The following is a 25,896-nucleotide window of genomic DNA, read 5'->3' as shown; positions in this document are numbered from 1 at the left end:
TGGCTCTCACAAAATCCAGAGGAGTTGGCTTAACATAGAGATTAATTCCTGGTGGATTAAAAGAACCCCAAAGATGCCTGCCGCATTTCCCGCATCCACCCTTCCTGCCCTCAAAGCTTCTAGTTCCTCTTTCTCCCTCCATCCTGCCCTAACTGCCTGCCAGACCCCAGGAGAAAAGAGCTTTATCCCCCACCTCCTGCCCCTGTTATAAATAGCTCAGCTATGGCTACTCTTCATCTGGCGGGTTTACGGGAACAAGATGATGCCAAGGCCGTTTACGGTGGGGCCAGGGAAGGATTAAGAAGGGTGAAGGGGCAGCCCCCTCAGGGAGGGTCTCAGCGCCAGCCGCAAGTGAGCCAGAGCACCTCTGGCCCCCGGGAGCCAGCCTCAGGATCCAGATCCCGAGCCCCTCCTCCCTTTCACACACTAAGTGCGGCAGATGACTGGACCCAACTGTTCCTTCCCCAGCCTGTAAAAGAACAAACATTGCTGGCTGCCAAAACGTGACTTGCACTATTTCCTCTGAGACCACGTTCCCTCACCCCCACTTACCACTGACACAGGGCTTGGCATGGGATTTGCTTTGGTCAGTGGCTATTTATGCCAGGGTGTTTCCACCAGCTTTTTCCCTTCCCTCTGTAAGAACAGCATGTTCCAGGCAGGGGCTGACCTTCAGGTGAGAGGACACACACAGCAGCCAATGCTGGCAACCAGGGGCGTGCAGTGCGGACGAAAAGAAAACACAGTTGTCGTCAACCTCTGAGACCTGGGAGTTGTTCCTGCAGTACAATCCGGCAAAGGCTCATGTGCTGGGGTCACAGACTCAATGCTTGGGGGCAAGCAAAGAAAATGAGTGCAGCAGAGAGTGTGTTAAGACCACGGGGACGGCAGGGCTGTGGATGATGAGAGAGAAGCAGCCAACGGCTAGGCTCCAGTATTAAACTTTGTTATCAGTTAAAATAAAAAGCACTGTTGCTTTGGTTAAACATCAGAGGCAAAGATTTTAATAACACAGCTGACTGATATTTACCACTTGAAAGCTTAGACTATTAACAAACATGAAGTTAAAAACAAAAAATGACTCAACCTCAATGTTTCTCATAATCATTTAACTCTTCAGAGATTAAAGCACCAATCTGTAGTTGTAAAACTTGGCAATTATTCACATTTCATTTCTATTTTTTGTCTTATCTAAAAGTGAAGGGAATTTATTTTTTATTTTAAAAGTTCTTTTTAAAAGTTCTTTGAGTTAGCTTCCCAAACTCCCATGTAAATCTATGCAAATTCAATCAGATCTCATCAGACCACAAAAATAACCACCACCTGTCGTAACGAGTGACTCCCGAATGAATGGGAATCAATAAGGGCACAGACTGAGTCCACAGAATATTTCATTTAATTGATTTTATTGTCACTGGATCAGATCTGAGATGAGGGAAATGGAAATAGCCTGGTTTATAAAGATCACACATTAGGATTTTCCTAGAGGAGAATTATAAATATGAGTATTATAAGAGCTGACTATGTAACTTCATCTTTTCTGCCAATGGATTTCATCTTCTCCCATCATGTAATCCAGAATAAAGGAATCACTCATCCCATATCAAGCATAATAGGAAACTGCAGCCCCAGAACAGGGGCCAAGGAGGGCCCCTCCTTGACCGACCAGTAGGTCAAAGATGACCTACATCACCACGCCTATGAAGAAATGTGCTTCTCTGTGACGTGGAAATCAGATCTGATTTTAGAACACATGGGAGGGCTTCTCTCTGGATGTGAAACTAGTAACAATAGCAGCAGTGTTTTGTTCTTTCTTCCTCTTTATCCGCAAACTGATTGTTAATGAGAAAAACAGGAGGCAGTTAACAATGCAACTCAAATCTTTAGTCTTCTCCTTCCAACTCAAGTGCCGAAATAGGACACTCCTTTCATAATATCCTGGCCATCAGGTTTTTTTTTTCTTTTCTTTTTTGCCTTTGGAGTTCTTTCCAAAAGTAAACATGCTGCCTTGGCATTCTTATTACTCCTAATTTCCAGGTAGAAAAATGAGACAGATGAAGTGACATCTAAAAACACTGGGGATTATATTTTTAAACACAAGACAATAATTTAGATCTTTTTGCTCTAATTCTTCTCTATATTACCATGATGAAATATTTATCAAAGTCCAAATTACTGGTATGCAATAATGACCAACGCCTTCACATTAAGGGAGCTATCAAAAAAAAAAAAAAAAAACTCATCAACAAAGTAACTGGAAAAAAGTTTAAATATAAAATGTGACTTTCACTATTCTGTTTATACAGTACTGAAACAACCATAACATTCAAATACCCAGAAAGTGCAAAACTCGAAGTAATATTAACTAATTCTGAGATACTGCAACATCTTGAAGTACTTTCTGACCAAAAACAGATGAAATTTTGTTCAGTATGACTTTATAGTGTTTTACACTGAACTATGTATTTTAAAAAACTGGTCATCCATGTAACGTATACACAAAACCCTGAACTGACTGGACTATTCAAGGACTAGTATTCCACACTGCTTTGTTGTTACGGACGAATGAGCTTAAAATTTAATGAAACACTTTTAACAAGTTCTAGTCTATAGAATGACATGTTCAAATTGTTTGGTCTTATTACTTTTATTAACAAAAACCTCTCATTCCTTTATAAGATGTTTAATTCCTCTGAGTATCATCTTTAAAAGGCCTGACTTGATTGTTGCCAAAATAAACCGCAGGTCAAGTGCAACCCTCCAGGCTATGGGTCCTTCACGAGCTTCAGTTCTGTGTGAGCCACACGGTGACCTTCCCATGAGTTTTCCACTGGAGATTTCACAGTACTAACTTTAACACTTTCCACAAAGTAAACCCTTCTCTTGGCTTTGGGTAGAATGGCATTTTAATAATGGCATGTGGTGTTCCTTAACATAACCTGCCAAAATGTGATAATTTCCTTGGAAGAAAAGCCATGGGCTGCAATCACACGTCTGAGCTGACAGACATCCAGATGGATCCTATACAAAAAGAAAAGGTTTGTGTCTTCTGGGATGTGAATGTCCACTTTTAATAAATTCAAACAAATCCCAACATACACATCTTCAAACTTGATGGGTTTCACGTGACTCATCATTTCGTAGATTCTTGGCACCAAATCTCTGGACATTATATAACCCAACCCACTGCAGTAGGGAGGAAACACCTTGAAGGGATACTCCTGGTATGAAATATGGTTTTTTTGGTAAAATCCTCTAAAGGAATAATTATCAATTAGAGGATAACCTGTGAAAAACTTCTCTGAGTGGTTTAAATTTAAAAGATACTTCACTAAATTGCCAGTATTGATAAAAACATCAGTGTCTGTCTTCATGATGTACTTGGCATTGGGGCAAAACTCAGTGACCCACCTGAATGCCATAATCGTTTTTAAGGTCAAGTTATTGTAGGTGTCCAAAAAATCTTGTCGTATTATGTCACCATAAAGGAGGTGTTCATCCTCTAAGGACAATGCTAACACTTTGTCCTCCCTTTCAGCCTGTTGGCCTAGTAAGAAAAATGTAAGAACCTCATATCCCCACCAAGACTTCTTTTCTCCCCAAGTAACTCTAATGGCCTGTCTGGCTTTCACGTCTGAGGGGTGCGAGGTCACCAAGATGACAAGAAACGGGTTCTGATGAGAGCAGTTGGAATGCTCTCGAAGCGTGAAGCGGAAGTCTTGTCTATAAATGGGCTCGTACTCGTAGAAGTACATCCAGTTCACACGCTCCACCACATTGTAGTGGGGCAGGCTGAGGTACCACATGACCAGGAAGCTCAGGAGCGACAGCAGCAGGAGGCTCCATTTGAGGGACCTCAGCGACATCCTCCCAGGAAGGGCGGCCAGCAGGGCCGGGGCCATCCACAGCGGCTCGGCGGCACACGGGCTCGGGTCCTGGAAGATTTACCAAGGATCTGCTCAGTAGTCCACCACCCCAAACACACCTTCAGATGTCACCTGATTACCTACTTGAGAAGAAAGAGTTGGGAGAACAGAAGCTCCAAGGCAGAACCAAAAATCCTGACCTGAATCTACTTAACTTCATTTAACTGTAAGCAAATGGCTACCAACAGCCAAAAGTATATTTTAGCTTTTATATGTTTTTAGGTTAAAAACATATCCTTGATTATTTGGGAAAACTTAGTACTTCTTGTCTGACATAAATAACTGTTGAAATAATTATTTACTTCTTTTTCATAATGGTAAAGAACAGAGGCAGTTTTTTGGTTTTTGTTTTTTTGTAGATCTGTATTTTAACCCCCCATTACTCATTTCTTTCTGTCTCTCTGGATATCCAGGACAAAATCATTAATGCGAGGCGATATTACCAACAACATGTCCAAATAAACCCAGGATCTTTCTCAGCTGTATGATCTGATGTGGATTCTAGCAAATCTGGAGTAAGGAAAACCCAATAGCTACAATTATTCATGGTGACTTGCTGATATGGGATGAGATAAACTCTTCTCCTGAAAGGCGCAAGTCCTCTAGACACAAATAGGATAACCATCTCTGTAGTTTTTAAATGCACAAGACTATTAAATAGCTTTTACTTGCCCCAAACACCACCCCAGACTCCTTTCTACCTCACTGGCTGAGTTCAGTGCTCAGTCTGGACAGCAAGTACTTAAATTCAAGACCTGGCTCTGTAGTATGAGTTTTCATGTGTTCCCCATCCTAACCTGTTCAGAAATCCTGCACCATTTAAGAAGCATGGGCTGGAACCTCCTAGAACACTTGCTTTTACAAGGAACTTCCAGCTGAGATAGAAAACAGAGCTAGGAGACACAGCACAGTCAGAATGGAGTGATGGCCACAGCCTCAGCTCTGCTTCAGATCCCAAGGAAGAGGTTGGTTTACAATTTTGGATGCCACAGGGCTTTCCCGGTGCCATGATCATGGTCCTCAGTCTAAAGACATTCATGTACTAAGTCCTAGACCTTCTACACCCACAGACTGCGCCAGGCACTAAGGAGGCCAAAGGCAGAAGGAAATGGGAGGAGAACAAATCCCAAGTCAGCACGTAAACACAGCCCAGCGGTGTAGTACAGACTGCCCACGTCACATGCCAAAGGACTTCAGGATGAGGGACAGGTCAACCACACGAGGGGCAGGCTGAGGAGGCTTCTGACCTTTCACCCACAGTCACCTAGGGGAAGGGTCCTAGGAACCCAGAATCTGCTATGGAGGCTGTACATTAATGATATTTTATGGAAAGGCTGGTCTACCAAGGGTTCTACCTTGGTCAGTCTGAGGTCTTTGGACACAGTTCTTCCTCTTAATACATATATAAATGACAGGATCTTGAGACTCCTTGTCCTCTCTATCTCGCTGTATCTTATCTGCCCGGATTATTTCTGGCCACAATAATCTTCCCTATCGCTAATGCTTCTTATATTTTAAGCCACACAATAAATGGAATGTTTTGGCTAAGTCTCCAGTTTGGTTTCATGTATGTGTGTCTTGCCTCTCCACTTACAGTCTATGACCTCACTGACAAAGAACATTTTTCTCACAAGAGTCAGCATGCAAGACAGGGAGGGACCTACAGCGGGAGGGCAATGAACACTGACTTGCTTGATATACTATTTCTATTTGTATAAAGATAAAATGTAGATGTACCCATCCCACCCCCATCCTCCCCTCTCCCTCTTACTAGCTTTACACAGGCAGCTCCTAGAAAAACCTCAAACAGAACAGACCTAGAATTATGGAGGAGTTAATATCTTCCTACACTTTCTCCTCACCTGGCTACTAGACACTCCAGAAGCCTAGGGGGCTCCATTTAATCTCAGCCATTGACGGCCTGTACATTTATTACAACAGTTAATCACACGGTGGTTTTATATCTTACTCTAACAAATCCACACACTGTAACAAATTTTGGACAAATGAAAGAGAAGTGTCCTGAGTAAGGGCATAATTTCCAACTGCACACAGGTGTGGAGGCCCTGCTACTCCTCAACAACGGGAGGAACTCAAAGCAGCAAGTGTTACTATAAACGTTCGCTTATGTGCATTCAACAAGCCGTGGTTTCTAAATGTGAAAACTGACTGTGGCTGTGATGTCTATTGCTCACTGGCCCACAAAGGAAATAAAGCAGCGGCAAAAAGAGGAAGAACTGTCTATTCCAGAAGGGGGAAGGTCTTTCAAGGACTGGCTGGAACAGACTTCAGGTTACCCACAACAGACGCAGCTCCAAAGGCAGAGACCAGAATCCACACCCAACTCTGTCCTTTACCAATCAGGGCAAGGGCATGTTTATCTCTGGGAGTCTCAGTTTCCGCATCTCTACACTGAAGATGCTAACCCGGTGCAGATTAGTGACCGCTTGTGCAGAGCATCTGGCCGGTGTCAGGGACGCCACACACAGGCTGTCGTCACCAGCTTGCTCCGCCCTTGGCAGCTATTCTATCCTGTTGACATTCACTAAGTTGATTTGTATTGTCAAAAGGGATTGTCCTAAAGAAAGAATCTTGATGAATTCTTACTATTTGTAAAGTGTTTCAAAGCCATAAATGGATTTCTATTTCTTACCTTCTTCTTGATTTACTTCTTCTGAGTGAAAGTCTTTCACCTTCACCAACTGAGCATTCAGCAGTGAGTAGCAGTCAAAAAATAATGCTTGAAATTTCTGTAAGATAGATAAGAAACTGAACAGCATTTACTTGTGGGTCAAGGGATTAGAAGTCAAAAGGAAAGGGAACCCCTGCCCACCCCCGCTCCAATTCCTTTCTGAAATGAAACATAGGTTGAAATAAAAAGTTAAAAAAACCCACAAAACCCACCAGTCCACAGAATTCAGAAAGTTCATGAGTTCATCATGGAAGAAGAGCATCTAAGTTCTCATGTCAGCTGATGTCTCAGTTCCACTTTCTACCACAGTTCCACTTTCCTAGATAAAGAACTTGGGGGTCACTAAAAGACGTGAAACACAAAACTTCTAAGAGACACTCTGCTGGCATCCTGTCTAATTCTCTGCACCACACACATTCATGGAAGGCAACCCTGACGTGAGACTGTGAACTACCACTTCCCAACCCACTCCTTCCTGGGCATATACCTACATCTCTACTCATAAATACCCAAGACACGTTCGTAAACTGAAAGACAGTGAGGCACATCTCACTTCCTGCCGTGATTCAGCATTCTCATACCTTGGTTTTCGCTAGTCAAGTTTAAAAATCAAAAGAGGATGTGAAAAAGAGGAAGCAATGATGTGTAATCACTCCTTATGGCAAAAAACACTCCAAAAGGATTAGAGTCAAATGGGAGAAAAATGAATCTGTAGGAGCACTATTCCTTTGATAACTATGTAAGTTTAAAAAGCTAAAGCTCTAATCTATTCTTAGAAACAATGATCAGTACATATATGTAAACTAAAAAAATTGCAGTATATTGTATATATGTATTTACATGCAATATAATGTGTATGTGCAGTCAAATTGTAATAATTCTATGTAATAAAATTGAAAAAGAAAAAAAAAGAGAAAATATAAATGAACATTTCAATGATTTTGAAGTGGGGAGGAACTTTCAATTATTCCATGTAGGGGGAAAACACAGAACACATAAAGGAAATTTGATTAAATAAAAATTTCAAAAAGTTCTTGAACAAGGTTGAAATGCAAAAAAACCAAAAAACAACAACACAACAAAAAGCACAAACAAGGTTGAAAGATAAAAAAAGAAATGGGAAAAATACCCGAGAGACTTATGATAAAGAATTTATATGCCAAATAAAAAAAGTTCATAGAGTAGTAAGAAACAGATGAACACAAGAGAATAAATGGCCCAAAGGGAAATTCCCAAAAGTATTGCAAATGGTCAATAAAATAAGGAAAGATATTCAAACGCACAAGTAAGCAGAGATATTAACAAAAATCCCAAACTAAAAAAATCAAAGAAGAAAAGTGATAGTACTCAGTTTGTGTGAGGAAAAGAAGCATTCTTGTGTACTTTCTGGAGAGAAATGTTAAACATTTATCAAAAATTTGAATGTGCACACTCTTTGACCAATACCATTGCCAGCAATTTCTCTTAAATAATCGGGCAACTGTGCATAATTTATAATATAAAAATTATTTTAAAGTCTCCCAATAGGGAATTGGTTAAACAAAATTATGATACATCCGTACAACAGCATATATTTATTCATTATCTGCAATGATGCTTATCTATATTCCATTGATATATTACTAAACGAAAGATGCAGCTGCAAAACTACAAGTGTAGTACGATTCCTTCTGAAAGATGAGAAGACTCCATCGGTCCATACAGTCACACACACAAAGCAAGATGTCTGGCAGGGTGTGTCCCCACATGTCAATGGTTTCTACTCTGTGGGATTTCTGGATGATTTCTGTCTGTCTTTCTTTTTCCTTTTTGTAACATGTGTATTTTCCACACTATTTGTGTACTTTCTTTGTAAGTAGATTTTTTAAAAAAGCCAAAAAACTGGATTTCATGCTTGCATGTCTCTAAATTCCACTGAACGGAAGTAACTGCAAGCTAGCAGTTAGGACCCTGAGCTGCATCTTATCCCAACTCTTCTCCCACGGTGTGGGCATGTACGATTCATGACATTTCTAGTAGGTATTATTCTCCATTATTTCAGTAAGTCTTATGTCAATACAGTAACAAACGATTTTAAAAATCCATTCAAAGCACAGTAATTCTAATAGAAACCTAACAGGTTTAAATTATCTAATAATAATAGCATTACACACATATACATGAAACAGTTTATAAAGTGTTTCAACAAATATTAATAGCTCCCCCCAATAACCCTATGTTGGGCCAACTGGTTTTACCGTACATATTTCACAAGTGAATTTCAGAGAGTTCAAATGAAATGAAGGTGAAATAAAGACCCTTTCAAATAGAATAGGACTTACAAACTAACAAACTCTAGCTAAAAAAGTACCAAAGGAATGTATTTTAGTAAGGAGAAAAATGAACTCAGGAGGAAGGAATGAAACGCAAGAAAAAAAGTAAATAGAGATTATTAAAAGATAATGAAAATTAGTAAATATAGATGCTAAAAAAGAGAGAGAAAGAAGAACAAGCACAAAAACAGTATTTTTTTGTGTCGTTAAAAAAGCAAAACTAAAATACTATATAAAAATAACATGATTGCTGTAAAAAGATTTTCAAAGGAAAATTAAAATATGTTAACATTCCTATTTAGCTCAGGAGGAACAAGGAAAGACTGAGAAACTTTTTTGCAAAAAATTCATTTAAGAATGCATATTAACCTTTAAAGTGACCACTGAGAGAATACATATGAAACATATACATTCCACACAGACTGGGAAATAAAAGAAAGAAAGGAAGCTATCAGTTCAACAGAGGAGAGGAGAAGAGACAAAAAGCAAAGAAAATGCATGGCAAATGGAAAACACAAAAGAAGACAGCAAAAGTAAATTTAAATGTATCATCAGAGTAAATACGAATGTAAACTCACCTACTGAAAAACAGACTCTCAGACTGGCTCAAAATTCTGCCTTATACTGCTTATAAGATACATGCCTAAAACAAAACACAGAAGTTTAAAGATTAGAACATTTTTAAAAATCAGGAAAATGCCAATCAGAAGTCCATTGTAGTTACTTATTAATGTCACATATTTTAAATGAACAGCACTTAAAAGGAACAAGGAGATTGTGTTACTAGTAAAGAACCATCCAACAAGATTATTTAACAATCATGAAACTATTTAACATAAAAATATAGTCTCAAAATATATAAAGCAAATGCTGAAAAATATGAGTACAAATGGAAGAATCTATCATACTAATAGATTTTTAACAATTCTCTCTAAATAACTAACACATCAAGCAACAAAAACAGAGATCTGAGTGTTTCAAATAATTTTATTAATAACTGTAATTTAGCACCTTTCACCCAATTAAAAAGAATAGGAATATTCATTTCAAGAATATATGAAAAATTTATTTAAATTGATCACATTAAGTTACACAAGTCATCTCTTTTTCAAAACTCAATTTAACACAGGCCTCATCATCTGACTACAATATAATTTTAACTTAACTACAAAAACATAACCTGAAAAACACATAAACAAAAAAGCCTATCTGGAAACTCAAAACCCTTACACACCAAACCCGTATTAACAAGAATACCGTACTGGTAATTATAAAACACCTGCAACTGAATACAGCAATGTATTACATTTCAGTGAGGGAGCTAGTACCCAACCTCTTATATGAAAACTACTGCAGGAGAAGACAAGTTGTTTTATTTTTGTTTGTTTGTTTGTTTTTTTGCCTTAAAGAATGATCTGCAGTTCAGGGGAGCCAAATAGCTCCAAGTGAAGAGGAAAAGCTCTTCTTTATAGAAAAATGTTAATTATAAATGTAGATAGAATGACAGAATGAGAAAACCATCATTTTGCAAACTCTCATGAAATCATCAATTCAGGCAATGACTATCAATCAGTGTTTTAACCAGCAAGCAAAAGACTGACAGAGAATCAGACATCTGTATAGTACCAAAGATAACTTTACTTGTAAGGACTGAAAAAAAAAAAAATTTACACCGGAGGAATCAGAGTGCTATCACTCTCACCCAGTCATCAATCTCAGTATTATAAATAATGGAACAAATGCATTTCTAATGAGAAACGTGTCTCCTAATGAAATACAATGTGAAGTGTGCATCTTAGCCAAAATGTTTAACTGGAATCTAATCATGTTTTACATGACACATAGAAAACAGAAGAACAAGCTAAGGAACTCCACAGGGAAACACTCAAACCCAAGAGGTGGGGTGTTCTGTGGGACAACCATCATGGTGTCTGCAACTAGTCAACCCCATGAAACACGGATGGTTCTAGATTAAAAGAGATTAAGGGACACACACAACTGCAGCGTAGGATCCCAAACTGAATCCTGGAGAAAACTAAAGACAATCTAGACATTAGGACATGCGAAAGGATTATTCATTTTGTTACGTGTGATAACATTAACTGAAAATATTCCTGGGTAAATCAGTGTGGAATATCCATGCAATGGAATGCTACTTAGCTATAAAAAGAAACAAAGTACTGATACAGGTTATAACAAATATCATTTAAGAATTCAGAACATGGATGAACCTAAAAAACATGCTAAGTAAAAGGAGCCCAACACAAAAGACCACATATTGTATGAAATGTTGAGGAAAGGCAAATCTATAGGCAGTAGGTTGATTACCCACCTGCAGCTGGGATCAGTGACTGCAAATGGACAGAAAGGATCTTTTTGGGGTGATGGAAATATTTTAAAATCTGACTGTGGTAATAGTTGTAGATCTCTGTAAATTTAGTAAAAAATCACTGAATTGTACAATTAAAATAATTTTACGCTATGTAGGTCATACCTCAATAAAGCTGTTAAAAGTTTTGTAATTTTTAAAAAACTTTCTTATTTTTAAGAGTCATACACTGATATATATATAGGAGTAGTATGTCAAGATATCTGTGTTTACTTTAAAATTTTTCAGTAATAAAAACTAAAGAGAGTTAAGAAAAGAAAAGAACTCCCTCTCTCGTACATTTCTGGTGGAGTGAAAAATGGCAACACCTTGAGGAGGGCTATCTGGAAAAACAGTACTTACACAAATGACAAATACATTTATTCTTTTATCAGTAATTTTGTTCCTGAAATTTATTTCAGACATAGCTGAGTATGTACAGAATGATATCTGTATATAAGGTTATTGGCTGCAAATTGTTTCTATTAGCAAATAATTAGAAATAAACCAAGGGATCACAATGAGGGATTCCTCAGATAAATCAAGATACCACCACCCCATGGAAAAGTACACAGCTATTAAAAAAAATAATAAGGATGTTCTCTAAGTACTGACATGGAAATACTTCTAGAAAATATCAAGTGAAGATATAAGATACTGAACAATGTTTATAATATGTTAACTCTTATCTTAGAAAGGAACAAGAAATGGAGCCAGTATTTGTATGTGCATAAGAAAAACAATGGAAAGGCACACATGCCGCGGACAGAGAGGAATAGGGTGGACAAGAAAAAAGGTGAGAGCATTCCTGTTTATATCAGTTTGTTATACTATTTAACATTACTTTGTTATATTATTTTGTTATGTATGTAATATTTTTATATTATTTTGATTCTTAAGGTACTTGAATACATTAAAAGTTAAAATAATGAAAATAAAAATTTTCCCTTCCTATTTAAAAAAAAGTGCTACTTATAAAAATGCACTAGATACAAATAAAACAATCTTTACAGAAAATCAAATTAATTAAAAAGTAGAATTACTTTATATATTTTTTGGATCCATGTGGTTTTTTTTAACTGGCATATAATTTATATACAGTAAAATTCATCCTTTTTACTGTACTGTTCTGTAAGTTTTGACACTCATGTAACCACCAGCACAATCAAGATACGATACAGCTCCAACACAACAAAAATTCTACTAGTGTCCCTTTGTAATCAATCCTCCCTCCAACCCCCAGGCAACCACTGATGTTTTTCATCCCTGTAGTCTTGCCTTTACCAGAAGGTCACATAAATGGAATGATTTGGCATGCAGACTTTTTAGTCTGTCTTTTTTCATCAGCGTAACAATATATTTTTTAAAAAAGACTGAAAATAAATGACCTGAATACAAGAAGTAAAAAAAAAAAATTCTAATGTTATTACTAAGAAAATAAAAGGAATAAAAATAAAACAAAATAAAGAAACACAAAAAGCCAATAAAGATTATTAAAAAAACAAACATTAGGGATAGAAGGGAAGTTCCTTAACCTGTTGAAGAAACCAAACTTAATGATGAAACTTTAGAAACATTTCCAATGAAGCCAGGAAAGACAAGGATGTGTGCTATCAGCTCTACTATTCAGTGCTGTTCTAGAAAGCCTTACCACCCACTGAACTAGAGGAGGAAATAATGTAAAAATTGTAAAGGAAGAGGGAAAAACTGCCATTATTTTCATACTATATAATCATCTACACAGAAAACTCAAGGGGAAAAAGACAACATATAAAAAATAATAGGTTTACCAAGAAGCTGAATATGAGCTCACATACAAATCAGAAACCTTAAAAAAAAAAATCTAATAGGAAAAACACAATAGCAACAAAAACTACAGCGTCAAATAAAGCTAACAAAAGATGTGCAGGACCCTGATGTAGAAAACTAAAAAACTTCTCTGAAGAATGTAAAAAAAAGTAGTAATGTGTTTGGGGATGAGAAAATTCCAATGTAAGATTCCACTTCCCCACATTAATCAATAAATTCATACGATTATGAAAGGAACTTAATGATCTAGGAATATCCAACACGATTTTGAAAACAAAGAATGAAGCTGGGGTTGGGTTGGGGTGAGCTGGGTGTTATCAAAGTATTTCAGAGCTACACTAATTAAAACAGCATAATGGAACACCAGATTCAACAGCTGGATAGCACGACCAGAAACAGACTCAGTGGTCCACAGGGACTTGAAAAATGGCCAAAGTGGCTCCACAAACCAATGGGGAAAAGATTCAATAAACTGTTTCAGAATAAATGTGGAAAAAGTAAAATTATATTCATATTCATTTCCAAAATAAAATACCAGGTAGATGAAAGAATTAAATGTAAAAAAAAAGCAAAACTAATAACCTAGGAAAATAAAGCAGATATATTTGTGATCTTTGCGAGGGGAAAGTCTTTGCAAACCAGTCATAAAAAGTATATTCCATGAGGAGAGGAGAAATAGACTGGGTCAAAACAAAATATGAAACTACTTACAGGGCAAGACACCACAAACACAGTTAAAAGATGAGTCACAGACTCAGAGAAGTTATTGACAACAAATAAAACAAAGGACTGGCATACAGAGTCCCTTCTGGATATATGTATTTGTTATATAATATATTCACAAGAATCTGCTATCATTGTTTTCTGTTTGTGTAAAGTTTATATAAAACTTACAAATCAAAAGGAAAATGAGTGGCATATGAACAGGTTTACGGAAGAGGAAATAAGAATGGCCAACAGATATGAAAAGAGGGTCAATCTCTATAGCAATCAGGGAAATACAAATTAAAATCGGATACCAGATTTTTAACCCACTGGACAACATTGAAGTTTAATACTCATCAACTACTAGAGTAACTGCTCTTTGTAAGACACTGTGGGTAGAAGTACAAACTGTGACAGCACCCCGGGTAAGCAATATGGCTGCCTCTAGCAAAATTGAACACCAGCCATTCCCCTCCTGGGAACACACCCTAGAAAAACACACGTGGAGACAGGTACAGGCATGCTCCTTAGGGGGCTACAAAAGCAGGAAATTTGAGGCAACCTAAACGTGCATCCACAAGATAGTAGACAAATAAAACTTGGTCTGCCTTCCTATGGAATCCCATGAGACAGTTAAAATGAACTGATGTAGTATATCAATTGGAACAGTTCTCAAAAATAAAATGTTGAGTAAAGAATACAAGTTGAATGATTATACATATATGATACCATTTACACAAGCAGTTTTAAACCACACACAAGAAGCAGCCTTCAGAAACAGCTAAGCACATGAAGCTGGTTTTGGAAGGGACTGCAGGAGTACCTGCCGCGCTAAGCAGTGCAGGCATCGCTGTGAAAGAATGAAGCGTGGTGAGAAGGGGAAAAAACGGATCAGACACAAACACTAAAATATTAGCAGTTGTTAATTCAGGGTGATAGAAGTACACAGGCCTCTAATATTCATAGTTTTCTTTGTATTTTAAATTTATCAAAACTGGGGGAAAAAAGATAATGAAAATACCTGGGTATCAGTGTTAGACGGCCCACCCTAAATCCTGGCTGCAACACTGACTGGTTGTGTGTGTGAGATTCATGTGGAAAACACGAATTAACCAGTCAGCACAGGGGCACTCAGGAGTTTCTCAAGTTAAACGACATTCAGTCATGTACACAAACGCACACACTATGATGTCACAGAAATCAAGCTGGCCTGGTCTGAGACCTGGGATTGGCTCATTTGCTGACAGTGGGTGCACCGGCCTCCTGAGGGGAGGGACAGACAGAAAAACCTAAAACATCAGTGAACAGAAAAATATAAAAAGGCCCAACAGGGAAGTACACTATTACCTTTTTTACTGACTTCTTAAATAATAATGTCCCGTATCACTGTCAAGAAACAAATTATATTTATAGTTTAAAAATCATTTCCATTTTATAAAAAATAAGCTTGTGATTATATTAACTGCACATGCATTCACCAACTAGATTCTAAATACTTTACCTTAAGCAAACGATCTTCTCTATCTCACAAAGCTAGCACAATGCTGGGTGCACAGCAGGCCACCAGTAATTACTTGTTGATTTGGTGGTTGATCTACAACAGCTGAAGAAATATTTCAAATAATAGGAATGCAAAAAAACCTCCAGAGACAAAACAGTCGTCAGCTCCCAGATTATTAAGTGTGCAAACACTTTAACCATCAAATGAAACCACCACCCTCAGAGAAGGAACTCAGTTAATAAGCACAGAACTTCATGCAGCCAAAGTGGCTGCATCTGTGACTTATCTATGGGTGTTACAGAACCCTATCAGGGCTGTGGACAGAAAAACTGGAAATCATTCAAATAAACTATTACTTTTTTAATGGAGCGCTTCTCAGAGTTTTCAAATGTTAATATATATTCTGAGAAGAGGCTGTATCATGCAGTGTTTCTCAAATTTATCTGAACAAAGGAACTATTTTAAATTTCAGAGCTTCTAGCAGGACTAGAATTCCATACTTTGGGAAATTCTGTCCTAGAACATCTGTATAGTCACTGAATTGAGAAACTATTCAGGCACTGATAGGCACTCACTCATGTCATCTTCAAGAGAGCCCATAAACTAGGGCACTTTTAAAACCTTTACTGTTCACATTTAACAAGTGAGGAAAGTAAGGCTTAGGGAAAGTCAATAACTTGCCCAAAGTCCCCAGCTTGTAACTGGTAGAGACAAAATCAAACAGGACTTCAAACCTCATGTTCTTGGCCACTGCCCTTCCTATCCTAGGGAGTCTGCTGCAGCCCTCTTGACCATAACTGCTCTGGGTGGGTTTTAACTTCTCGCAAACATTGAACCTTGAGAAACAGTAAGGCGGCATCACGGCCTTCCCGTCTTCACACAGAACGACTCAAGACTCCCACTCTCAAACCCTGAAATATGAGTAATTAGCAAAAGCAATAAATAATAACAAATAATTCATGCAGATATAGACCTTTTTATTTTGCATCAAAAACATGCTGGGCATGAGGAAATAAATTGGAGGGGGGTGGTTTCCAGATAGGCGAAAGAATCAGTTCAAATGCAAGGATGCTGGAGAAACAGAACAGAGAGTTAGTGCAACTGTCTGTTTACCATGATTTTAGCAACAGCCCCTGTCTGGTCCTGGCACTGCAGTAAGCACTTTTGGAGACCTGCTCCTTAGTCAAGGTCTCACATCCAGCAGGGCAGGGCTGGGAATCCAGGTGTTCACACGCTCTCAGTGGGCTCTATAACTGCTGCACTGCACGGCATCCTTCCTAATTTGTTTTTACCTTTCGTACTTTCTTCCATGTAGTACAGCACCTCTGATTTTCCTCAGGGATGAAGAGTTGACAAAGCTAAACCAGACACTTTAAAAAAAATTTCTAAATGCAAATACTATTCAATCACCAAGCAAATCATGTTCAGCTCTTTCTAATTCTCACCCAGTCAGTTTTCAACCTGACTTCTCTTCCAAGTAAACTTCAGAAATGGAAGAATTGCTGAGGGGAATAATGTTAGTGAACTTATATTCCAGAGAAAGTTTCTGAGCTCCTGCAAACATCAGTGAACACTCAGACACAGAAGCAGTGACCATCAGGAACCAGCAGAAAACCACTAAGAACATTTCATCTGATTAACCCCATCCCCATTTTCAAAAGCATTCCTCAATCAGAAGATCAAGGAAAGCTTTTGATAACACATAACAATTGAGCATCTCTTAAGAGGGCAGGGCAATGAAAGGTCCTTCTGAACAAAATGGAAAAACCTGAGTCCAGCGGCAGTGCCTAGATGGCTCACAAGCAGCTGATCCACCTTGGCCAGTAGATTTTTTTCACACATCTCGAGGGCTCGTGCTGGACTGTGACTGTGTATCACCAAAACAGCCACAGACCTGCCCTCCCGCTTAGGTTCTAAAGCTGGTAGAGCATCTTCATCAACCTGGGGGAAAATCTTTAGGGTTTAATCACAGGCCCATCTTTAGCCTTTTCCTGTTTGATTTTCTTATCAAAGACAAATGAATGTGGGCTTATTCAATTTTGTAGACAAGAGAAAATAGAAAATTCATTAGAAGATATAATTACAACCTAAAAAGCTTTCAACAGGTTAGAATAAACAGATGGGAACAAATTTATTGTCCTATATCAGAGTTTCCAAAACCAACTGCACAAGAGAGGATGGGAGATCTAAATTTAAGAGGACCTAAAGGTTTTAGCTGAGTATGAGTTCAATATAAAGAAAGGTGGTGATGTAAAGGAATAACTGGAGAGTCAGGAGACAAGGATTCTAGTTCTAACAGCTGTAGGAGAGGGCAAGTTACTAAATTTGGGGAGTTGCTTTTCTCATCAGAACCTTTAAGAGACTGGGCCAGGTTACCCCTCAGGTCCCATCTAGGTCCATCAGAACAGAGACAGTGTTCATTTCTGCACATTGCTGTACCCAGCACAGTGTCTTGCACACAGAAAGAACCCCCAAGTACCTATAAGCAAATGACAGTGCTAACAGAAATTCTACAAGTTAATACCATAATGTGTCCTTCTCCCCCAATACACATACAGTGAAAACCCTAATACACTCTTGGGCTCAAGAAATAGAAAAAAAGTCTGGGCAAAAGGGGTCATAATCCCACAGCCACAGATATGTTCCATTTTAAAAGGACCATCAACAAGTTACATTTAGTTCAGAGGAGGGTTAATCACTTCACATTAAGACTGGATGAAGTAGTAGCTGAAGGAGCTGAGGAATGTTCTATTCTGGGGAAAACAAAAGTTTAGAAGGATATGGTAGACGCTTTCGGGTATTTTGAACAATATGTCAACTCCAGAAGGCAAGTGGAAGCCCAAAGATAAAAGCCAGTGGGATGGGTAAGTATAGATTTCTAGAATCGGCAGAAATCTTCAGGCGGTGGTAGGAATGTTACAAAGGTTAATTCTTTACTGAGCTTTAAGTTATTTTAAGTAACTTCTGAGGTCCTTTCCAACGCCCAGATTCCATGACTTTGTTATTCAGGTTTCAAATGCAGTATATAGAAAAGGTTTCATTTTGCGTAAAATTTTTAAATGGTTTCAAAGAATGAATCTGAAGTACTGAATTTAAGAAAAAGCCCCACTTCAAGCATAACTTCTGTGATTGTTATACAATTTTAAGTAAACAGTGAGTACCAATACCTAACACTCCACTGTTACTCATCCATCCTGCAACCGGATCCCCTGCTGGTTGCTGCAGTATCACCTTCCGATACTCAGAGACAAAGGGGAGAATGTCTTTCATTCTAGACTCATTAAATTAGAAGCCTCCTGCCTCTTGTTTGTTGAGGCAGAAGACACCTGGGTTTTTAAAAATGTATTTTAAAAAGACATATTATATACTATTTGTAAACAAAGTACTTTATTGTAGGACTATCTGGGAACACAGTGTTCCATAACCATAGGCTCCATTAACTTTGGATCAAAAATATTTGAAAGAAATTCCAGAAAGTTCCAAAAAGCAAAACTTGAATTTGCCATGTGCTCGGGCAACTATTTACATATCATTTACATTGTATTTACAAAGATTTACATTACATTAGGTATTATAAGTAATCTAGAGATGATTTAAAGTATAGGGGAAGATGTACGTGGGTTATATGCAAATATAGCCATCTTATATAAGGGATTTGACACGGATTTTGATATCGAAGGGCATCCTGGAACAAATCCCCTGTGGATACTGAGGACAACTATATTTTATAGATTTCTGGGGTTGTGGTGTGTAGAATCCTTAGGCTGAGAAAGATGAGGAGCAGCCAATAATAGTAAGACCTGACCAAAAAAATTTAGTTGCAATTTCCTTTTTGTTTCTGCCTTATCTGTACTTGTATCCAACAACAACAAAAAATACACTCTAATTTGCAATACGTGTTAGAATTTTAAGCAGGGTTTATCTTTTTAAGGGAAAGTGGACTTTGGGGCTTAAGTCTGCATCACTTCTACAGCAATATACAAAGCACATCTCACCATCTGGTAAAACAGGTGGCACCATCCCATTTTTCAGAGGCCTGTGCAGCCCAGATGCAGGTAGGCCCAGAACACAAACTCAGGCTCAAGTCCAAACACTGTGCTCCTTCTCCAGAGCATGATGCCTGCAGAAGAGCCCAGCCTCATACCTGATCCCACAGCCTCTTGAGATTCCTGGGCAGGGAGCAAAGAGTACAGCAAAAGTGAACGCGCCTCTGCCCTCAGTGGCGGGCAGTCTGAGGGAAGAGGCAACAGGAGGACTGGGTCCAGAGAAGCCAGGGAAACTGGAGCAAAGATCATACAAGTAAGGCAGAACAGCACCAAGGCTGACTTGAAAGCTGGCCTGCCTATCTCTGTTTTGTTACTAACACCTTTACTCATTGGAGGAAAAGGACAGGGCGAGCTGCTCTACTTAACATTTCTTTCCATTGTTGCCCTAGGTTAGGAATATTACAGATCTTTGTCAGTCTTGTCTGTCACCTCTTCCCTTGCTCTTAGTCATCTGAGTACACTGCATTCATTCATTCATTCAATCTGCCAGACCTGAGTTAGAGGCTGTGTTGCCTGACCCTCAAGTTGCAGACATAATGCAGAGCATGGAAGAAGGTTCAAGACTCCAACTTGCAGACAACATTATGAGCAAAACCCACCTGGAGAAGATGGAGGGAGACAGCTTAGCTCATATGTCTCCAAACTTGTGGTCAGCATCTATGGCAGGGAGCTGAGTTTGCATTCTCAGAATGTGTGGATGCATAAAAAGGGCAAAATTATACAACTTATATCAGTTTAGACAATGAAACTATTTAATACTGAGATAAGAGTTGATCAGAATTTTTTCTCCTAGAAAGTGGGTAACTCCATCACTGAAAACAAAATCTGTTACCAAAATAGTAGCCAAATACAGCTCCAGATAAAAGACATGGTTGTAGTATGTGGTTGCAGCTTTGTGAAATGTCTAATGGAAGTAGTGCTTCTTTAATTCTAACTTAAGAGACTACTCAAAGTGCACTGCTTGGGAGGTTCTAGTCCAGGAGTGGGCAAATGTTCTTTTTTCTTTTTTTAATAAAATGCCAGATGGCAAATATGTTTCCTGTGGGCCATATGGTCTCTGTCCCAGATACTTGATTCTGCCTCTGTAGTGAAAATGGAGCCACAGACATTATTAAACATATAAGTGTGGCTGTGCTCCAATAAAATTATTTTCAAAACAGGCTGCTGGTCTGGAAGTATTTCTTCTAGCCCCATTATCTTAGAATAGCACTAAAACCTCTTAAGATCTCTCTTCTTTAAGTTTCCTCATTACCCCCAAAGGCCACAGGACAGAAAGGAGATCCTAGTGCTGGAAACATGTTTCCCCCATGAAACGGTTCCTGGAGGGAGCAGGGCTGAGAAGTGTTAACTTAGGCTGTGGATGCTGTAAAGGGACAATAAGAGGCCTTCGCCTCCTGGCTAGCTACTTGGGTCAGGGTCAGACCCACAGAGCATGGGCAACAGAATCTACTCTAGTTTTCTGGGTTTTATTCCTTAATTGCTCAGAGTTTCAAGGGGTGCAAGTTATCTCCCAGGCCAACTCTTCAATCCTGCAGCCTCTTGGGGCCCCACTCTACAGATTGTTCTGTGGCTTCATCTCCCCCTCATCAAGACGTGCCCTCTGCAAATCCCTCTAGCTCATACCCTCACCTTCCCTTCTCTAATTCACAATGTGCCAAGGGCTCTGGCGCCTAAAACAAACCAGTATGTATAATATGCAACTTTTTACTGAAACAAAATCATCGTTCATGGTCCCCAGAGATATTTTGCCAAAGAGACTGCTGTTAAATGAACTGCAACTTTGGAACTTATCTATGGTGCCAGGTCACTTAAGAGCATCTTGTCTGACCCCCAGTTTTGACCTCATTCATGAAGCTGTACAGTGTGGTTACCTACCACACAGTGAGCAGGGATGAGCAATGACAGCTATTAGAGCTGCAACAGAAAAGCATATGTGGCCTGGACATTATATAGCTGTGAAAGGGATAAAGGTGTTTCCTAAAATGGGATTCTACCTGTATCATCCAATGGTGGACAGAACAGAGCTGGAGACTGGTCTCAGAGACAAGGCAAATCATTGGACGGGGAGGGAAAAGACAGAAAAATATCAACTAGTGTATTTTCTTAGGGATAAAGAGAGTTACATTGAGTCTGATTTTGAGGTGAAGATGACCAAAGTTTAGCTAAGTTTTCCTGAGATACCATGGTATTTTAATAATGATACAATTTATATATATTATTATCCAAATATATGTTATCCAAAATGGTTTAGTTGAGCTTAACCCTTGCAACTCCTCAAATCCTTTGGGGGAAAGAAATATACTAGAATATATAACAAAATTTGTAGCTGCATAAATGATCCTTAAAATCTTGTAAAGGACACCATCATGGTCAATTTTAACCAATAAGGATAATTTCTCAATTAAAATGAGATGAACCTACCTGTAGAATTTCAGGTGAGACTAAAGCACTAGCTGAAGTTTTTTGTTTTCAATATTCCATGTTTTAATTAAAAAGATGTGCTGTGAACTACTGAACAGAAGAACAGAAAAGAATGTACCTGGGTCGTAACAACAACATGACACCAAAATCAACCTTCTATGAATGTATGTAGTATGTATATGCATGACTGGGACATTGTGCTGTGCACCAGAAATTGACACACTGTAACTGACTATACTTCAACTAAAAAAAAAAAGAAAATAAATAAATAAATAAAACCAACATTCTATATCTAGCAAGCTGCTAGAGGAGCAAATCATTATGTATCAACATTCTTTTCATTTTCAGAAAAGCTTTGATCCTCACTTCTTCCTCCTTACTCTCAAATCACTTCATATATCTAACATGTAATTTTATTTGGCCACTGCTTTATTTTCTGGGTTGGAATTACCCAGTGACCATTCATTTGAATGAAACTTCTAGTCTAGGAGAACGAAAATGTCTTAGATTCTTATCTCGAAACGTAAACAGTTCCCTTCCCTACACTGATGCAGGTTCAAAGTGTGCTTTTATCAAGCATCAACACATTCTGACAGCACAAAATCAGCTCCCCTACTTCTGTCTAAGCCGCCTGCGGAAAGCTAAAACACAAAGTTGCTTCCAGCTGAAGACTGCAAACTCAAATCTTCCTTATCTCGGAAAGCAGGGGGGAAAAAATAAAAGACATGGTTTGGTTAACCTGTTCCTTGTTAGTAGCTCTACCTGACAAAGCAGCCACCTCCTAAACGCTGGTACTCTGTGCAAAGTACACAGAAAAAATCTGCTTTGCGAATCTCCCTCCTAGAACAGCAGTGGGGAGTGGAAGAGAAGGAATACGAATGCTACTCGTGCTTGCTGCTGGCATCATTCCTTACCGCTTGGAAAAGTGAGACTCCATTGCACCTTAAAGATTTCTTTCAAAATGCCTTGTATGTTCGTTAAGATTGCCTCTTATAAACCATGTTGCTCTAGACCCTTGGGGTTTCCTCCTCTCCCTGCCCAATTCGCCCATTCTCCTCCTTAGGTCCGTATTCCTCCCAATCCCTCCCCAGGAGGAAGCAGCCTCCCACAATTCAGCTCCCAGGCCCTTCCCCAGCGCCTTGGGAATGCGTTCTCTCCGGGCCTGCTGGGCAATCTCACATCAAAACACCGTTCCCGTCCTCTCTCCCTGGCCAATGCGCCTTGAGCTTCTCCCGGCTTCTGTCGCCAGAGCGGCCCGGAGCGACGAGGTGTGGGCTGCGCCCCAGGGCAGAGCAGGGAGGACAGCATGCTCTTCGCAGCCGCGGCCTGGCCCCGCCACGCACACCGGCGCTCCTCAGTGTCACCCACGGCCCCGCCGGGCCCCACCTCCCGCGCTCACCCCGTGGAGCCGCCGATCATCGCGGAGGCCCGAACCCCAGGGCGCGGCGGCTCGCAGCGCCACCCCGGCCGCGCTCCGGGAGAGGGCCGGAGGAGTGGGCGGCGCCGCCCTGCCCGCCTCCTGCCCAGCCGCTGGGGCCTCGGTATCCCGGAGGAGGGAGCGTCCCGGGAGCAGCGGGTCCCAAGGCCACGCCCGCCACCCAGCCCCGGGGGTCTCCAAGGCCTCCGGCCGTCCCACCACCCCCTGCCCATACTCACCTGCCGTGTGCGGCGCGCACCCTACTCCGACGCGGGCGGGCGCCCGACGTTCCCGCCCCGCGCGCACACGCAGCCTCCCCGCAGCCGCACGCACGGCCGGGCGCGCGCAGACCACGCGCCGCGGCCGGGAAGCCCCTCGCTCACTCGCTCTCTCGCACGCACGCGCGGGCCCGGAGCCCCGGCGAGGTCTCCGCGGTGGTCTGGGCACGCCGTCTGGATTCTCGTCAGCACCTTGTCCTCCAGGCACTGTGGTACTAGGTAGGCATTTTACATTTGAGGCTGGCAGGGGTTGGCGACGTAGCGGCCGACCTCGGCAAGGGTTTCTGTTTAACACTCGCTCCTCTTTGCGCTGCCTGCTCTGATTTCCGGTTGTGTAAATACCTGGCCTCGAGGCATACTGGAGGGGTTTACTTGTTGAAATCCCCACAGAGCTATGAAAGAAAGAAGAAACCTTGGGAAGTTCTTTGCTCTCTCAAGAAATGCACGTGCCTCTTCTGGAGTCAATAGAAAATGAAGGGTGGGGATATGTCGGGGTTACAGTGGTCTGAGACGTGTACAGGAGTCCCAGGGAGTCGCATGTTCTCCGGAAATGCCTCTGGAAACTCTCCCTTAGTCTGGAGAATTCAAAGGTCTGTCCCACCCTGAGTCATCACCAACTCTTGGTCCTAGGGAGCTGGATGTTGCGGTATGGCTTCTGGTTGGACTTGCCTCTGCGTGGAAGTTGTTGAATAAATCCAGAAATAATATTTCCTCTCCCGGCACTCCTGGAATAGTGCCAACTGAAGACAGTTCCCCATTCTGGCCACTCGTCTGTGGCGCTGTGAACAGTTTGGCAGCAGCAGCACGGTGTGGGAAGTTGAAAGAGTAGTTCAGTGAACACTGATACACATTCCTCCGAGAATGAGTAACTGTTACCATTTTGCTGTAACTGCTTTCTTTCTTTCTCTCCTAAATACTTCAGCCGGCATTTCCTAAGAATAAAGACCAAGACACTCTCGTATGCAACCATGTAAGAACCTGAATTACGTCTAAGAAACAATGATTTGATATCACCTAGTATCTAGCCTATATGCAAATTTCTCCAGTTGTCAAAAAAGGTCTTATGTATTGGTTTTGTAGACAGATGGTCCAGTGAAGATTCATGCATCACGTTGTTTGTTAGGTACCCTTTGAATGCAGAACAGTCCTCCACCTGTGTTATTTTGTGGTATTGACTTTTTGAAGAGTCTAGGCCAGTTATCTGGCAGAGGATTCTTTCTCAATTTGTTTGACCTTGTTTTCCTCCTGATGTCATTTGACTTTTTCTCTAGCTCCCACATTTCCTGTAAGCTAGAAGGAAGTTTGAGAGGTTGTTAGATGGCAAGGATCCTCGTAAGATGGCATATTTATGAGGTGCTCTTCTTATTGTTTTCCATCAGGTAGAAAGTAATTGTAAATATTAAACACCTCATATTCTTATATACTTAATATTAGGTCGTCGTAGTATCAGTGATCAATGAAATCTGAAGTGTCCTCCAGATGTCTCTAAAGTCCATTTTCCCTTTGGTGGTTAATAGGTAGTCTGTGGAGTGGAAACTTTGGAACTGTTTGGAAGAGAAAGTCTTAGATCCCTGCAGGATTACAGATGCATTCATCTAGGTGAATAGAATAATCTGTCATCTGGATCATTCTGGTACCCACTACTTCAGATCACCTCGTGCTAGATGCTTCATTGAATTAGACACTCTAGCTTCATTCAAAGAACAGTAAAACTCTGGACTCTGGAGTTTGGGCCACTTTAGAGTTCCTATGGATAATTGTGGTAAAAGCAGTGATACTTTCTACAAGGTCTTGTGATGCTTATTTTAAGATTTGATAAAATCCAGGAGTTTCCTACATTTAGCTGGGCATACTTGCAGTAAACTCCCATTTCCATTCTAATAACAGGAACAAATCAAGAATATGTAATAGTGTGTGTAATCTCTGCCTGTAGTCTTCTGGTCTCTGGCTTATGTCATACATGAGTGTGAGCTCATCCATTTAAGCTCATAAGCTCTGTTGGGTGAGATCTCTGTCAAGTTTTCTCTGTATAACAGTGACCACTTCAGCTCCCACAAGAAAACTCTCAGAGGGTATCGTTTATTCCACAGACAAATGTTGGGTTCTAAACAGGAGTCTATATCCCTACTTCTACAGTTTTTAGTAAGTCAGTCTAAGTCAGTGGATTGTATCAGTGGTTTTTGTTTGCATCAGCAAATTAGCATCTGCTCTTGCCCCTGCCAGTTGATCTGAATTTCATCAGGATCAGCTTTCTAAGAGTCCAAGATAGAAGCTAACCTTGAAAGTTATATAGCATCATTTTTGTAACATTCTGTTGGTCAGTGGCAAGCATAGGGCCATTCAGGTTTCAAGGGGAGGGGATCAGGCAAGGCATGATCACCAGGAGATGAGGCTCACTGCCGGGAGTGTGGTGGGGGCTGT

At 40.1% G+C, this 25,896-nt stretch overlaps 1 protein-coding gene across 18 annotated transcripts; it reads right to left on the bottom strand.

Annotated features, from left to right (window-relative positions):
* Positions 1-1,389: 1,389 nt before the first annotated feature.
* Positions 1,390-24,085, bottom strand: B3GALNT1 (beta-1,3-N-acetylgalactosaminyltransferase 1 (globoside blood group)). 18 transcript variants are annotated; one of them, XM_032485077.1, is made up of 7 exons: positions 23,437-24,084; positions 15,314-15,415; positions 15,160-15,198; positions 9,509-9,573; positions 6,831-6,937; positions 6,580-6,676; positions 1,390-3,935 (listed from the first exon to the last, which is right to left on the bottom strand). In XM_032485077.1, the coding sequence occupies exon 7, from the start codon at positions 3,900-3,902 to the stop codon at positions 2,907-2,909; it is 996 nt and encodes a 331-aa protein (XP_032340968.1). In that variant the 5' UTR covers positions 3,903-3,935; positions 6,580-6,676; positions 6,831-6,937; positions 9,509-9,573; positions 15,160-15,198; positions 15,314-15,415; positions 23,437-24,084; the 3' UTR covers positions 1,390-2,906. The 18 variants fall into 18 exon arrangements, with proteins under 18 accessions (XP_032340968.1, XP_032340928.1, XP_032340992.1 ...); XM_032485037.1 differs by lacking the exons at positions 6,831-6,937; positions 23,437-24,084 and adding exons at positions 16,287-16,384; positions 22,960-23,170; XM_032485101.1 differs by lacking the exon at positions 6,831-6,937 and having other exon boundaries at positions 6,580-6,695.
* Positions 24,086-25,896: the final 1,811 nt, after the last annotated feature.

The sequence above is a fragment of the Camelus ferus genome, chromosome 1, assembly GCF_009834535.1.
Source record: "Camelus ferus isolate YT-003-E chromosome 1, BCGSAC_Cfer_1.0, whole genome shotgun sequence".
Lineage (NCBI taxonomy): Eukaryota > Metazoa > Chordata > Mammalia > Artiodactyla > Camelidae > Camelus > Camelus ferus.
This window is presented reverse-complemented; position numbering and strand designations above follow the sequence as displayed.

Coding starts and splice junctions, on each gene's coding strand:
- B3GALNT1 (XM_032485095.1), bottom strand. CDS start 3,902: ATGGCCCCGGCCCTGCTGGCCGCCCTTCCTGGGAGGATGTCGCTGAGG.